The following is a 15,955-nucleotide window of genomic DNA, read 5'->3' as shown; positions in this document are numbered from 1 at the left end:
CGCGAAGGCTAATGCAACACACTCATTCGCAGCACGTATCAAATTTCACATCAGTTGACTACAATAAATATTTTTATGGAATTCATTCTCTTGCGACCTAGTCTGTATATTTGTATGAAAACAATCAAGTCAGCCAATAGATGAATGAAAATAACCTGTTTTACTTGTAATTCCCCAGAAATATATTTTTGGTCACCAAACCGACACAAATCTAAGAGATTAAGAAAAATATGACATGGTGTTTTTTTTCAAAAGGATGTTTATCGCGTGACTTAATTAATCTAATATGTTCAGGAGTAGCGGGTGGAAACAAGTTTTTCGACAAGAAAATCCAAACGTTTTATTCATAATTTGAACAGTTTAATGAGTGGTTCAGTGGTTCTGCTTATTATATGTTAATATTTTCAAGTATGGTGCTTCTAAACATGTGATTTGACAAGGAACTGCAAATGTTCTAATTTTATGTCTTCATTGCAGAAATACTGACCGGTAAAAGGCCTATTGTACATATCTACACATATTGTCACATGTTAGTATTGCCATGAGTGGTTCAGCTAAAGATGCTCTTTGACCAGATAATGCAAATGTTCTATATCTATTATATGTTAATATTTTCAAAGGTGGTTCAGTCAGAATGAAAATGTTTTCCCAGGCCAATAGACTAAAAAACCTGTGAAATGTCATAAACAGCCAAATGATAATGTTTATTATGTTATTTTTTATACCGATATTAGTTTAAAAACTGAATATTTTGAAGTATTTTTCCATTGGATTTTATTGTTTTCAGATCACTAAACACACTGATTATGTAAATTTCTTCCACTAACTTGTGAAAATCCGGGTTAGAAGATCTTCAGCAACCCATGCTTGTCATAAGAGGCGACTAACGGGATCGGGTGGTCAGGCTCGCTAACTTGGTTGATGCATGTCATCGTATCCCAATTGGTAATCATGTCAATCGCTGGATGGTCTGGTCCTGACTCGATCAATTACAGACCGCCGTCATATAGCTGGAATATTGCTGAGTGCAGCGCAAAACAACAAACAAACAATAGTTCTACGACTGGGATATACCAAGCAGTACCCATGCCATGCCATGTCATCACGTCAAAGGTCAGCGAGGTCACACTCTTCACTCAGCATAATACCTCAACTATTGTTATGTTATGCTGTGAGGGTATGTCATTGTTGAGCGTTCAGTTCGTACCACCATATGTACTACCCAAAAGACGTTAAAGTCCCATGAAACTGTACAGGTTGCTGGAGTTCAAAGCAAACCCTGTTCGTTTGATATATATACTCCATGTGTCAACAATGGTTTATCTGTCTTTTACACACAGCAGCACTAACACGAAATACATACCTTTACGAGACATCTCGTGCGTGAAAGTAGAGGTTGACCCTACAGAAGTTCAAAGTTGACTGGCGGTAGTCATTCGTGACCAACTCGTGTTATTCCGGGACAAGCCGAATTCTCTTGCAGGTTACGGAAAGGGGCGAGTGGTGACGAATGTGGCGGGTGTGTCATACCACAATACCTTTGTGCTGCTGGGTTGGTGCGTGCGTGCGTGTGTGCGTATGTGCGTGCGTGTCTGCCTGTACTGGTCCAGGAGTCTCCTCTTTTTACTTCCACCTTTTGAATATGTAAAGCAGTCATACAAAATATTTTTAAACAACACATAGAACAAAGGCACACTTACAACGTCCAATGAGGTGAGATACCAAATCGGCAAACGCCACTGGCGTCTTGATGTTGGCTGGGAGGTTGTCTTTCTCAAGCTGAACGCAGTGTTATAGTTGTCAATATTCTTTTTTCGAAGAGGCAAGCGTCTACCTGATACAATCTGGTCGACAGTGATTTTAATGTGATTTTGTTTTTTCTGCAGTGTGTTGGTGGTTTTGAGCAGGTTTTGGTGATTATGCTCTCTCTTGTTCATCTTGGCATGCCCGATTTCCACGTGGTTCGTAGTTATGGCACCGTGAGTGTTGGCGTGGTTCCATGCGGTTCTACCGGCATTCTCAATCCACTGTTCGATAACAGTCAGTAAAGACCCATGAAGATCCGGGTTCATTTGTGTAGATCGACGCTCGTGATGTCCATCACTGGATTGTCACGTTCAGACTCGAATATTTATATACGGTCGTCAGATAGCTGTATATTAAACAACAAACAAACAAGACAAAACTGTCAGTAAAACGTGGAAAGTGATGGATCACCCAGGTAAGCTCACCCTCACATACAAACCCCTCTCTTGATTACTCACTCTGGTTATTCATATCACAAAATTACTGCATATAAAATGTACAAACGACACACGCAGAAATCGCGGACAGAGAGATGGACATTTCATCAGAATTGTATGAGCAAATGCTACAGAGGACACGGCTGGGATCGCAAACATACAAGCTCAGCTTCACAAACTCAGAGGCTTTATATGTAACAACAAGTAGTAAAACAATTTAAATTTTTTAAGTAGGTCCATGTAGACTAACATCAAGTCTCTGAAATGAACACATTTACAGAAAAAAACCAGTTGTTAAGTAATTGTTATGAAATATAATAGAAAGGATCCCAGAGACTTTCGTCATGTTCAGATACTGATACTGAAGTAATCTAGACTTACCAAAATTGAGACTTGCATGGGCTGTATTGAATATATTTGTTTCGGACTAGGGTACAAGGTCATGGCTCGATAAAAAAAAATCAAAGTTTGCCACAAAAAAGTATTATTTGTTCTTCTTATGACAAACATATTATATGCATTTCAAATTTCGTAATGATCAACAAGAAAAGGCTGTTATTGGCATAAATGACATGTTTCATGTTTAAAATCGAATGGGAATTCTTCGAGCAGTGTTTAGGGGGCCATAACTGGAACCATTCGCACAAAATGTCAACCTCATTAAAAAATTGTTCTTGTAGCTTTAGAGATAACGAAAATCTAAAAGAAAACCATGTTAACGACGGGTGGACAACGCGCAAAGACAAGCTCAGGTGAGCAAAAATGGGAAACATGCACAATGCCATTTTATAACTAATCTTGGTACCAAATATTGCACAGAAAAGAGGTGACCCCCTTTGGCCACTCAAATGTCCACCCAATAAGGAAAATACTTGAATAATATATTGCAAAAGAATAATTCTAAAGAGTGAATAAATACAGGGAAAAGTTAATTCTGACACAAGTATTAACTGTAAAGAGTATTTTAAAACTACTAAACATTTCGCAAAGTCAGAATAATTACTATGAGTCATTTTATATTCTTTCCGACTCGCTGGTGAAACCGTACGAAATCTGTTAAACATACATTGTTAGAACCACGCGCGTTGCTCGTAAGAATATTTATGCTATAATTTCCCGAAAATCTCAAACGTGTTATGGTTCTCGTAGGAGAAACACTTGCAGTCGACGCAGACAGTATCGTGTTACACCACCAGACGAGCAGGCCAGCGAGTTCAACCGAGCACTAAGATGACCTTTCGTGTCAACCAATGACAGTAAAACTGCTTTCCTTCCACTAGTTCTATAACGCTGATTCAAATTGATGTTAAATTCATGAGCAGTATATGATTTAATTTTTGGCGGGTGATGTGTAGTGCTACTTTTCCATACTTCCAGTATATACGTATTTGATAAAAAATAATAATTGAAAAAAAACTTTTTGAATGTATGCTTTTGTAATATTGTGGCTTTAACCGTTTTCACTATAATAGTGAATTGTATTATAGGGATATGACACGCTGGATAATTCTTTGAAACGCATTTCAATTATATATGTTATATCCCACTACGGTAGTTCAATGGGGAGAAAATGCAGGTAATTAGAACACCTGGTCAGCGGATCCAGGCACAGGTAAAGGTTGCAGGTAAGTACTGACAAACCAAGTAGCATTTTGACATCTAGTCTCTGGAATCAACAATATATTTTACAGAAAAAACAGTTGTTAAATTATTGTTAATATAATAAAAAGGAACCAATAGACTTTCTTCATTTTCAGACAGTAATCTAGACTTGCGTGGGCTGTATTGGATATATTTGTTTCAGGGTCTGGAGGACAGACTATAGGGGAATCTAGGATTCAAACCTATGATCAAGGAATCCTAGCTGGCACGGCAAAAGGGCGCAATTTTCACAACGATATCTGACGCCTTTGACCTAAACTATAAAGAAATACAGGGCGATTTTCATAGTATTATTCTTTGTAGCCTTACTCCAAGGCTTTAGTTAAAGATAAGCCCATGGATGTGTAACAATACTATCCTATAAGGATAGTATTGCTACACATCCACGGGCTTATCCAGATACGCGGACAGTACATCGAAGGACGCCAGTCTCTTATAGGGACAACTTGTTCATATTATTTATATATTTTAGAAATTATGATTTAAACAAATGATTATTACCTTCTAGACTTGTGAAAGTCTATATTCTTGGCAATATTCCCAGATAGCACATGTGTTATGTTGTCGTTTAACCTTACAAACTTACAGTCGGACAATGGTTTATATGCAAATGATACATATCTGAAATCTTGGTGCTTATAATCACAACCTTCTTGGGATTCAGAATAGGAATTCAGCATCCCCTGCTTCTCCTAAGAGCGGAGCAGTCAGGGTTGACCGGTTCTGTGTTACTCCGTGTGTCATTGTGTTGTTGTTGTTGTTTGTTGTTGTTGTTGTTTAACAAATATTCCAGCTATATGACGGTGATCCGTAAATAATCTGCACCAGACAATCCAGTGATTGACATCATGAGCATCGATCCACGCAACTGGGATACGATGACATGCATCAACCAAGTCAGCGAGCCTGACCACCCGATCCCGTGAGTCGACTCTTACGACAAGCAAAGTCACCTCTTATGGCAAACATGGGTTGCTGAAGACCTATTCTACCCCGGATCTTCACGGTTCTGACCCGCGGTGGATTTGATCGTTGCTCATTCTTTTTCACTCACTTGTTTTCGATCATTTACAGGTTTAAACGATAACTTCCGTGGCCTAGTGGATAAAACATCTGCCCGGAGAGCAGGAGGTCGGTGGTTCGATCCTCACCCGCGTCCATCTTCCCGAGGCAAGAGTATCAACTGACTATAGAAGTCCAGTTTTCACCCTTGTCGAACTAGGCTGGAATTCCTGGGCTCGATCATAGCGCAACCAGTGGCTATTACGAGTTATGTCCCTTCCAAGCATCTCCTATGGACCAATCAGATTCCAACTCTCGTATCACTTGCATTTGTTTCAAACAAAAAGGCGGCGCCCAGTCAAGACGATCTGACCGATAATCAAGATGTATATTGTGATAAAACGGGTCTTACATCGCGAAATGCATCAAATCACGTGAGCACCTTGATTAAAAACATAAAAAAAGATTCGGAAAATATCATTTGACAACGAGTTGGCGGTGCGCATGCTTTGGAAATGCTGCAATCGACCGACATCTGCACGACAGATAACGAACCGGATTTCGATTTCGTTGCGCAATTTTGATTGGACTATGCATAGACTCGTTAGTCCAGCCAAACTGTTATCCATAATAACAGCCTAGTTCGGCAAGGGTGGAAACTGGACTTTTATAGTCAGAAAACTCTCTTGCCTCGGGAAGATGACCCGCGTCATACCAAAAGACGTAACAAAATATGGCACTTGTTGTTTGGGGGGTATTACCATACATCCCAGCGCGGTTTTTTTATATGTAACAATATAATACACTGGTTTCCTGTGCAAAAAGGGAATTTGATTGTGATGCAATTAGGTCACGTGTTTCTTGATGTATTTCAGCCTTTGGTGTCGCTCGATGGCTTCATTTTAAACTGCGCGACATCCTTGGAATATTAAATGCACGTATCTATACAATTCAAAATATGAACAAACACATTTCATCGATCCGCATATGACCAATGTATTGTAAGTAAATAAGTTTAACCATTAATAATATATCCTACCAAGTGACTCTAAACCTGATTGTAAAGACACAGGGGCCTTTTGCAGATATAATGTTATTATTTCTCAATACCCCATCCGCCCTTTAACACGTTTTTGCGTTTAAGCACTGCTTTCAAGTTATCTTCGGTTTATTTGCACCAAGGCATTCAAAGTTCGTCAGATTAACCGGGCACGCTTCAAATCGCAGCTGTTCAAAGCGGCGTTAAACCAAACCCACTAACTCACTCAAACCGCAGTGGGTGTGGCGAGGTCACGTAGCTCATGAAAATATAGTATATCTTTATAGAATTGTAACCTATACTTAGACATAAAAAATTTAAGACCCTCCCACCCCACCCAATAAAATGTCTGTTTATCAGTATTGTGTTTTGCCTGCAAGGGGAGAAACAACTGATCTTAAATATTAAATTCAGTTAAATAATTATCTTGCGATTATTTTTCATTAAAATACATGTACAAAGCTAGAGAGAAAGCTTCAAAAGGAGAAATAAATATAGGGAACGCGGCTACTTCCGGGTTCAGAGATGGGCTATAGGGTGATTTGGGGTAGTGAACATTGTGGTGGATACCCCGAGCCTGCGTGGGTTTATTCGGTTATAAAACGATCGATCAAGGAAAAACGAAACAAAAACACCTTATTTTGTCACTAATAAGCTAAAGTGTCATGTGCAACCGAAGTGATTGTACACACTAATACATTCACACCCGATAGTGATCAATGATTGAGAACGCATGACTGTTTGGTCAGTAAAAGTGTCGTCGATAAGCGAATGACTAAATAAATCTACCCCGTTAATCATACGTGTAACAGTTTATTTACCGTATAAATGATCCGACAACCCGGTCGCTATAAAACTCGCCCCTTGCATGCAGATCCCTGTCCTAAAATGAATTAATACAAATGATATATACAACCGTTACAAGAGAACGTACGGTATCCGCGGCCGAGAACCCGCATCATCTTACAAAGTACAAGTGGAACATCGCATAACCGCCTTTGTTATACAGATCGCACGGAGAGCTCAGGTGAAGGATATTTCTTCGCATAAAGATCATGCATGTTAGCCTGTGCATTATGTGCTGACGCAAAGGGGAATGTTCTTTTCACGCAAACGCACTAGACCGTGTCAGCTGCCTCTTGTATGAATATTCATTATTTTTCAAGTTTTCAGAAATCAGCAGACAGGACTTGTATTGAAGATAATACAGTGATAAAAAAGGATACGAAACAGCCCTAACGCGTACTTTAAAATCGCTTCATTCTTCGGTCACGCGTCAATTATTGTACTTTTGAAATCAGCTCTACCGCACGTGTGTATTGTAAATGTTCTTAAATATGCGAAACCTTACATCCTAAATGACGGTGCTTTATGTTTAAAGCATCAACTAAGTGTTTATTTATACAGAATATTACGTACACATAGTTTACAGTGAAATTTGGCACTGCATCAAAGTTATACGAATCCCAAATTACTTATGCACTGTCTTGTCTAACCGAAGACCTTAGAATCGTTTGAAATATGCCACGAGGAAAATACTATTCGTGAATTAGAACCAATCAAAACACATCATTTTCGTCAATGCTGAGATGCTGTTTTGGGGAACAAAAGCAATGGACACCTTGCAAAATCAGCTGTCAAAACGATTTAAATACTGTAACTTGACATATATCGGCATGTAGCTGCACGAAATCCTCGGAACAGTTGGACATTCTGCAACAGAGGATGTAGATATGCTATTACAGTGCATACTGAATGCCATGTTGAAGCAGACGATGGGCTAATATGCCCCCAAAATGAGAACCATCCTCGACCAAAAAATATTCAATTGACACGGTCGATGGTTTGGGGATATGCATCATTTGTTGATAACCGGCTGTCGAACAACCTTTGGTCAGTCATGACTTGTTTCACGTCAAGAAATATCTTCTTCGCTGCTGTTTTCCTGACAGCTTGGGATCTCTCCAACGGATCTTGCAGTGGTCGGAAAATCTTAAAGGGTCAGCGAGGCCAAATATCCGATGGACCAGATCTTTATTCAGCCAATGCACATTGTGAATGGCTTATTGATGGTACGTAAACTTATTAGTTCCTTGCTTTAGAATGTTATTTTGCATGGTTATTTGGAAATTTAACATGATGTGTGTGAAGTTCGTCACGACAGAACACATGCTTTGACATTTTTCATACACAGTAATACGAATGTTTATCAGTGCAGAGAATAATTTAAGTTGCACTATCTCCATAACCAGGTTATGTGGATGTACATTGAGTATTTAATTAGATAAAGTGTTGTCTATGTGTCACATGCTTTGAAATATGTAGATTGTTGACACAATCACAAGAAGAGATCTAGGCCACATTCAGAATGTCCAGCAAAGTATTTCTTACTGAGACTCTCCTCTGATTCCAAGAGCTTTTAATCACATTGGAATTAAAATGATACCTTCTTTTTGTAATTGGCTCATCAGTTATGGAAGTTTATGCTCACAATAACAACTGCAATATAACTATCTCATAAACAAGCTTTTAGGTGTCCCTTATATGTCAATGAACATGATAAAAAGTCTCTTCAAGGACATTGTTTTTTAGACTGTGATATTTGATAAAAATCCTTCATGTTAACAGTAGTTTGTCTGGTCCATCCTTAATTACAGCCGTGCAGGGTGTCTTGATATACTATTGCTGACTGGCATATAGAAGAGAAGATGTTTATAATTATATATACAAACATTCATTTGATCACTCAATGGATGTTTACATTATCTTCAGTTTTCTTTGTGGAAAGTGAGTCTCTCCATGGTTTTATTTTGGAACATCGGTTATTTCATTGAGGTGACAGGGCATCTTGACCTTTGCCATAAGGTACAAATTGCGTGGGAAGGGGCAATTAGTAAGAATGTTCCATGCACACAGGATGTACAAAAAGTATGTAGCCAATCAACTCCAAAATGCATGAGCTAGATGGTCTAGACCCATCTAGCAACACCTGATCATGCTCACTGCTGATTAGCTGAATTACTGAGACAACATATAGTTGCTTTTCTTGACACGCTTAATGGACACATTGCACAATTTTATTTGAACATAATTTCCCATGTTATCGTGTTCCATCCAGACTTATTCTTAAAGGCTGTGTATACAGTATGGAATAAATGCTGGCTAAGCACTTTTTATCATGAAGATGATATGAATTTTGATGTATTGAATTTTAAGTTTCAAACAATGGTAGATGAAGCTGGATTTAGTTTGAATTAGCCACAGGAAGTCCATTTGGCCTACTGAAAACTAAAGTAGTAATTGGGCTAATTTATGGTGATTTGAGCAAAAAGGTCTGTTTATGCCCAAACAAAATTGTGCATGAAGAGTTATGTCCCTTTGAGACAGTCTTAGCGTCTCCTGATTACGTCTTGTGTGCCTGTTGCTAAGAAATGATTTGATTGCATATGTATTCAAATTTGACTATTTTCTTTTCTTTTGATGACTTTAACACATTCTACTGACAATAACAGTTTTGACATGATTCATGTTTTCTGGGCAGTTTATCGGGGGGGGGGGGGGGGGGTTCTTAATAAATATGTAATAACATGGATTAGTTGTTGAATTTTAATTTTGTTAACTGTGTTTCAGTTTCCAAATTATAGGTATAACGAATTATATAACTGACATAGCTACTGTCTCTCCATATGATGATCATGTTCGCAAGTTGTAAACAAATTGCTTACTTATCTTGGTCCTGTTGATCAGACCTGTTAGAGGAGAAATAATATAGAAATAATCATGATAAAAGAGGTTGAAGTATTTGAATCAGTGTTCGGGTTTGTACTTTCTAGTAGAAATGGTTGACTTGTGATTTTTATTATATGTATGTTATATGGCATAGCATGCTCAGGTCATAGCCTTATACTACTGTACAGCATTACTGATAATAGTGCAATACGCTTTTCAAATGAAACATATTGCCAGTGTTTGAAATAATTTTGAAATGAAACCAAACAAGACAGTCGGCCAGGTGACCATAAATGTTACCTGTCCATCTTCAAAGTTACCTGCCCGCATTGTATACAGTATGAATATTGAAATATCACGAAAAATATGAGACAAATCGCGTCTTGATTCAGTTGAAATAATGCAAAGACTTGAGAATCTATGAGAAGTTATGATAAAATAGAATATGTAAGTAGTCTTAAAATTATCTGCCAGACAGTCGGGCAGGTGCAGGAAAATGCAGCCCGACTGAAAAGTTACCAGCCACGGGCAGGCAGTTATTTCAAACTCTGCATATTGCAATATGTGTTTTGTGTGTTGGTATATTAGGTACATATATGGGGTTTCGTTATTATTTGTATCATTATATTATAATCTACACAGAAATTCATTCTCAAATGATGTTTCCCTTCGTAATTGATTGACAAAACATTGTTAACGTGGAAGTGATTTTTTTTCTCACATTGTTATCTCCCCTATGTCCATGACTAGAAAATGATGCTGAGTAATATATGTACTTCAATATGTACGCATGATGTAGAACATAGGATCTGCATGTACAATCGGTGTCAATCACTGTCAGACACTTTAGTTCCCAATATTTCACAATGCATGTTGCAATACAGATACCTGTACTGCAATATATTGCAGTACAATTTGTTTGCCAGTACTATTGCCTGAATTTTATGCCCATCTCAGTCTGTGACGTTTCTCACTAGTCCAAATCCCAAGTCTAGTAAAATTCTGTTTGGTCCAGTAAACTCAGCTAATGATAGTCAATATCATAAGACCAAAATCTACTATGTCTACTGAAAATAATGCTAAGGGCCAAATTAGGGTTGTTGACGCAGAGGTTTTTGGCATAGTTGTGGAACAATACATCGGTGCATTGGTGGATTGCAATTTTTTACTTCCTGAGATAAGGATTGATCAGTCGCACACTAAATAAAAAATATTGTTTCATACCTTAAATGTTTGCTTTTATAACTGTTACCCCATACACTTATTCATAGTGAAAATAAGTAGTGAAAATGTTAATATTTTCACCCATCATGCCACATTTAACACTGCCAACTGTAAATCGTCAGTGTGCCAGATATTTTGCCATCCTGTCTATATGAAAAAGATGGCTTACGCACCACAGATAAGAGCACATGCAAGTATAGTGATACGTATCGGATTGTGAGCAAGGTATCGTGAAACGTATCAGATCACACAGTTGGTGTATGGTCCCAGCTCTAATAGACTGCCATTCTCAGTATATAGTGTCTCCATTATGACTGCACTCTGTCAGCATGTTTAGGCCATCAGTATTTTCTGTGTGATTTTTTTATTTCCGCCACCCCAGAAGTATTGTCCTAAAAACAATTTTAAATAGTTTTAATGTTCACCAATTGGCCTGCTTGAACAAGGTGAAAATGTATATATATCACACCGATTGAGAATGAAAAAAATGAATGTATTTCCTGTGCTACCCAATTTCAATGCCAAGTCTTGCATGCAAAGTATAAATGTGTAACAAGCACAATGTTTGAGCAAATACAGCAACATACCTTGTTTAGAGGCTGTAATCTGGGTTTTCTTAATTCACATTGAAAACTAGTAGTGGAACGATACACGGATGCGATTTTTTACTTCTCAAAACAAGTATCGACCACAATCGCACCCAAAGTAAAAAGTATCGATTCTTACCTTAAATGTATTTTTTTTATGAATGTTACAACAAACACTAATTACTAGTGAAAATGAGTAGTGAAAATGTAAACATTTTCATCCATTGCACCATACTTGACAATGCCAACTGTAAATCCTTACTGTGCCAGGTATTTGGCCATCCTGTCTATCAAAAAGATGGCTTACACACCACAGATAAGAGCACATGCATGTATCTTTATACGTATTGGATCGTGAACAGATTTCACAGTTGGTGTATAGTCCCAGCCCTATTGGAAAAATGTAAAGTTGCCTCTGCAAAGTCATGGCATTGGTTATAATAGATATATTTGTGTGGGAAGTGTTTAATTCAAATTTTGGATTTTTTTCTGATATCTAATAATAATGTGTACTTCCACATATTGTGCTAGGTGCTAGGTGTATGCTCAAAGCGCTAACATTATTGCCCCGAACAATGGATCAGTGTGCACTTGATATTCATTCTCAGCTCACTGGAGAGTATACAACCCAAGCTGCCTGTGCGGGGCTAGAAGGTTAATAGTCACATTACAATTTCATCCTTCTGGGTACCCACTCACTGCTGAGGCATGTTATGAAAAGTTACTTGCCCAAGGAGACACCACATGTGCTTCAGTGCGGGGCAGGACCGAAGCCCTAGAAACTTAAAGCTGAATATTAGCCTCTGAGAAGATCTGTATAAATACCTGACCATTTTTGCAGTTGTATTCTGACTATTTTCAACCAAAAGCAGCTTTTCTAATTTTGATATGCTCTGTCAAGAGAGCAAAACGGTGGGGTTCAATCCCCTTCCGCATCATGCCAAGAGACTTTTAAAGAAAGTACTTATTTTTACCCTGGTGCTCTGCATTAAGGGGATAAAACGAGGACTGTCTCAGAGTATTAAATGTCTGAGTCAGGCATCGATGTTTTAAACTACAGCATGGTATATCAGTGGGCTAGCACTAAGAAATGGACAGAAGTCCGGACTGTTACAAGCAGCCACACACTTATGTATGCAACCCATGAAGGTCCGGCGTAGAATAGGTCTTCAGCAACCCATGCTTGCCGTAAGAGGCAACTAACATGATCGCGTGGTCAGGCTCGCTGACTTGGTTGATGCATGTCATAGTATCCCAATTGCGTGGATAGATGCTCATGACGTCAATCACTGGATTGTCTGGTCCAGACTTGATTATTTACAGACCACTGTCATATAGCAAACAAACAAACAACAACAACTTATGTATGCTCATCACAATAAAAGGGACATAATTTTGAACATGATGTGAAACTCGCCTCACCACCAAATATTTTCTCGCCCAAATTGTAATAACCCTTATTATCATGACAACGCCCTAGAAAGCCTGTAATTCTACAGTGATAAAACCTGAGGATACCTTTGGTCTGTTTAGCACTGGACAGACCAACTCAAGCTGGAGTCATTTTCTATCTCAGATGGGAATTTGACCCATGAATCATGTTAATTGCACATGTTGCATGTAATTTGCTGCGTTTACAGCCACTAGTAATTCAGACATGTGTTAAGTGCATAAGTTATACGTGTTAATTGACAAACTGTTTTGTGGTGTTCTTCATACCAGCTGTAACCAATGTGGAGAGTCATTTCATTCTTGGACCAGTAAAGATCCGGGGTAGAATAGGTCTTCAGCAACCCATGCTTGCCGTAAAGGGCGACTGACTATACTTGTCATAAGAGGCGATTAACGGGATCGGGTGGTCAGGATAGCTGACATGGTTGATGCATGTCATTGTATCGCAATTGCGTGGATCGATGCTCATGACATCAATCACTGGATTGTCTGGTCCAGACTCAATTATTTACAGACCGCCATCATATAGCTGGAATATTGCTGAGTGCGGCGTTAAACAACAAACAAACATTTCAATCTTGAGTAGGTCGTCCCAGTCGTCTAAAGCGCCACAATTCACTGTGCAGAGTTGCATCCCTTGGGCACACCAGCAACACATCATATGGCTGTAGGTTCAAATCCCGGTTTACCCTGATTGTGTTTCACAGTTTGTCAGCACCGTACCCATGCTCATGGGTTTCATCAAAGTGGTAAACGTCTGAGACCTGCATCACTTTTGGCTTTCCTCCCACATTAAGTTCATAAGCCATGATATGACTGGAATACTGTTCAATGTGGCGTTAAACTCAACTCACTCACTCATACTTTATTGTGCTATTAAGTGGTATAGCTAAAGTTAATGTGTAAACATTCCTTTATGATATTGAGGCACATATGTAGGAATGTTTATTAACAAACCTGGATATATATTTATTATGTTAGTCTTGTAAGTATACATTGATTATCAATGAGGACTAGGAATTAAACCATGTTTTGTATGTTGAGTTATAAATATTATGCAGTGTTTAAAATTAAGGAGTATCATGGCTTCCTTGGGGTCTTTTTTTAATCTAGAGACCCCTGAAATATTTTATGTTTCAAACATGGGGGTTATAACAATGACCTTGACCTTGTTGACTTACATGGTTAATTTCTAACACTTGTTACCATGGTTATGGATAATTTAGATTAAATGTGTAAGTATTTCCTTCATGCAGATGTGTAGTAATATTTATGAATATTATTAGGCTTGTTGTCATTGTTGTAATTATGATCAATTATAAGCTAAACATGCATTATGTAATTGTGACGTTAAATCATCTGTTCTTGTCCTCCCACTACAGGGCCATGTAGGTCACAAAATGACATAACAATGATGAAAATATTTTTATTCAAACATGAAATATTACAAAACTGGTAATTTTAGTTCAGTCAATTATTATTATTCGATAATAACCGACTTTCATTGCATGATTGTCAATTTGTGTGTTTGATGGAAAATAATTGTGAAAAAATGGGTGCCAAAATGATTGCTGACGAATTATAGTGTTGTCATGTGTATATACATCATGTACATATGAAAGTTGTTTTCTGATAAGTGCATCATGCCATTCCTATTTCCACTGCACTAACCATCTTGCCTGTAGAAATAAAAGAGGGTGTCCAGGATCATATTCACTGGCCTCTGTCCATTGCTGTCCAGTCATACTAGTTGGTCAGTTGTTGGGGCTAGATTAACATCTAGTCTCTGAAATAAACATATCTTAGAGAAAAAACAGTTGTTAAATTATCTTAATAAAAATATACCAAAAAGGAGCCCAGAGACTCATTTCATTTTCAGATACTGCCGCGGGATCGGGTGGTCAGGCTCGCTGACTTGGTTGATGCCTGTCATCGATCTCAATTGAGTGGATCGATGCTCATGATGTCAATCACTGGATTGTCTTTTCCAGACTGGATTATTTACAGACCGCCGTCATTTAGCTGGAATATTGCTTAGGGCGGCATTAAACCACAAACAAACAAACAAAAAAATACTGCAGTAATCTAGAGTTGCCGAACATTATAGACCTGCATGGGCTAAATTGGATATATTTGTGTCAGGATCTGTATGTTGCACCAACCACACGTTCACGCTTTGACTGGTGCAGACTTCCTTGTGCCATTGCATAAGCCACAAGTTTAAGAGTCTGGTTTAGTAATCTGAATAACATGGTAGACACTAGGCAGGAGGAAGATAAACAGCATCCTCATCGCAGCCCACTTGTTGAATAACAGTATGATGGAAATAGATACGGCTGCCTCAAGTTCCACAGCTGCCTGGGTTATGTTAATGGCCAGCTAGGCAACAAACATGTAATGTGTAATAGTGCATTTGACAGAAGTTGTATTTGGGTGGGATCTTTGAGGTTGTCTGCTAGGTATTTGAATCTTGGGACCTGTATATTTTTAACGTTAAAGATAAGATGGAGTATATTATCCTGAGGGAATTTTTTCTTGCAACCTAAGAATCTTAGCAGCAAAAATATAGAAAAATTTGTTTGTTTGTTGTTTAATGCAGCACTCAGCAATATTCCTGCTTTATGATGGTGGTCTGTAAATAATCAAGAATGGGCAACCCAGTCATTGGAAACATAGTATCAATCTATGATTTTGGAATACAATGACATGCATCAACCAAGTCAGCGAGTTTGACTAACCAGCCTGTTAGTCGACTCTTACGACAAGCATAGTCGCCTCTAAAAGGGCAAGTTTAGTCAACTTAGCAACTTTGCAGAATTTAATGCTTTAGCAGATACCTGATCACAAAAGGGTGACCAAAATTAAATTACAAAAAGGCAAATACCATAAAACGGATAAAAAAAAGTCAGATAAAATCTTCCCGCAATGGAAAATTTTGCCACTGAATGGCATCCCCTGAGCGGCGGTTAAAACTGGCTACCAGTGTTTGACCTGCTGCACAATTACAACGATTCTGC

At 38.3% G+C, this 15,955-nt stretch overlaps 1 protein-coding gene across 3 annotated transcripts in view; it reads left to right on the top strand.

The window, feature by feature from the left end:
- Nucleotides 1–7,549: 7,549 nt before the first annotated feature.
- LOC124144771 (multiple epidermal growth factor-like domains protein 8) overlaps nucleotides 7,550–15,955 on the top strand; it is a 69,910-nt gene continuing 61,504 nt past the window's right edge. For all 3 annotated transcript variants that reach the window (XM_046514317.2, XM_046514316.2, XM_048389587.1), the window contains exon 1: nucleotides 7,550–8,018. In XM_046514317.2, the coding sequence (XP_046370273.2) occupies nucleotides 7,787–8,018 (232 nt within the window). In that variant the 5' untranslated portion in view covers nucleotides 7,550–7,786. The remainder of the gene's footprint in view (nucleotides 8,019–15,955) is intronic.

Source organism: Haliotis rufescens, unplaced genomic scaffold (genome assembly GCF_023055435.1).
Source record: "Haliotis rufescens isolate VD_foot unplaced genomic scaffold, xgHalRufe1.0.p SCAF_8, whole genome shotgun sequence".
Classification (NCBI taxonomy): Eukaryota; Metazoa; Mollusca; class Gastropoda; order Lepetellida; family Haliotidae; genus Haliotis; species Haliotis rufescens.
This window is presented reverse-complemented; position numbering and strand designations above follow the sequence as displayed.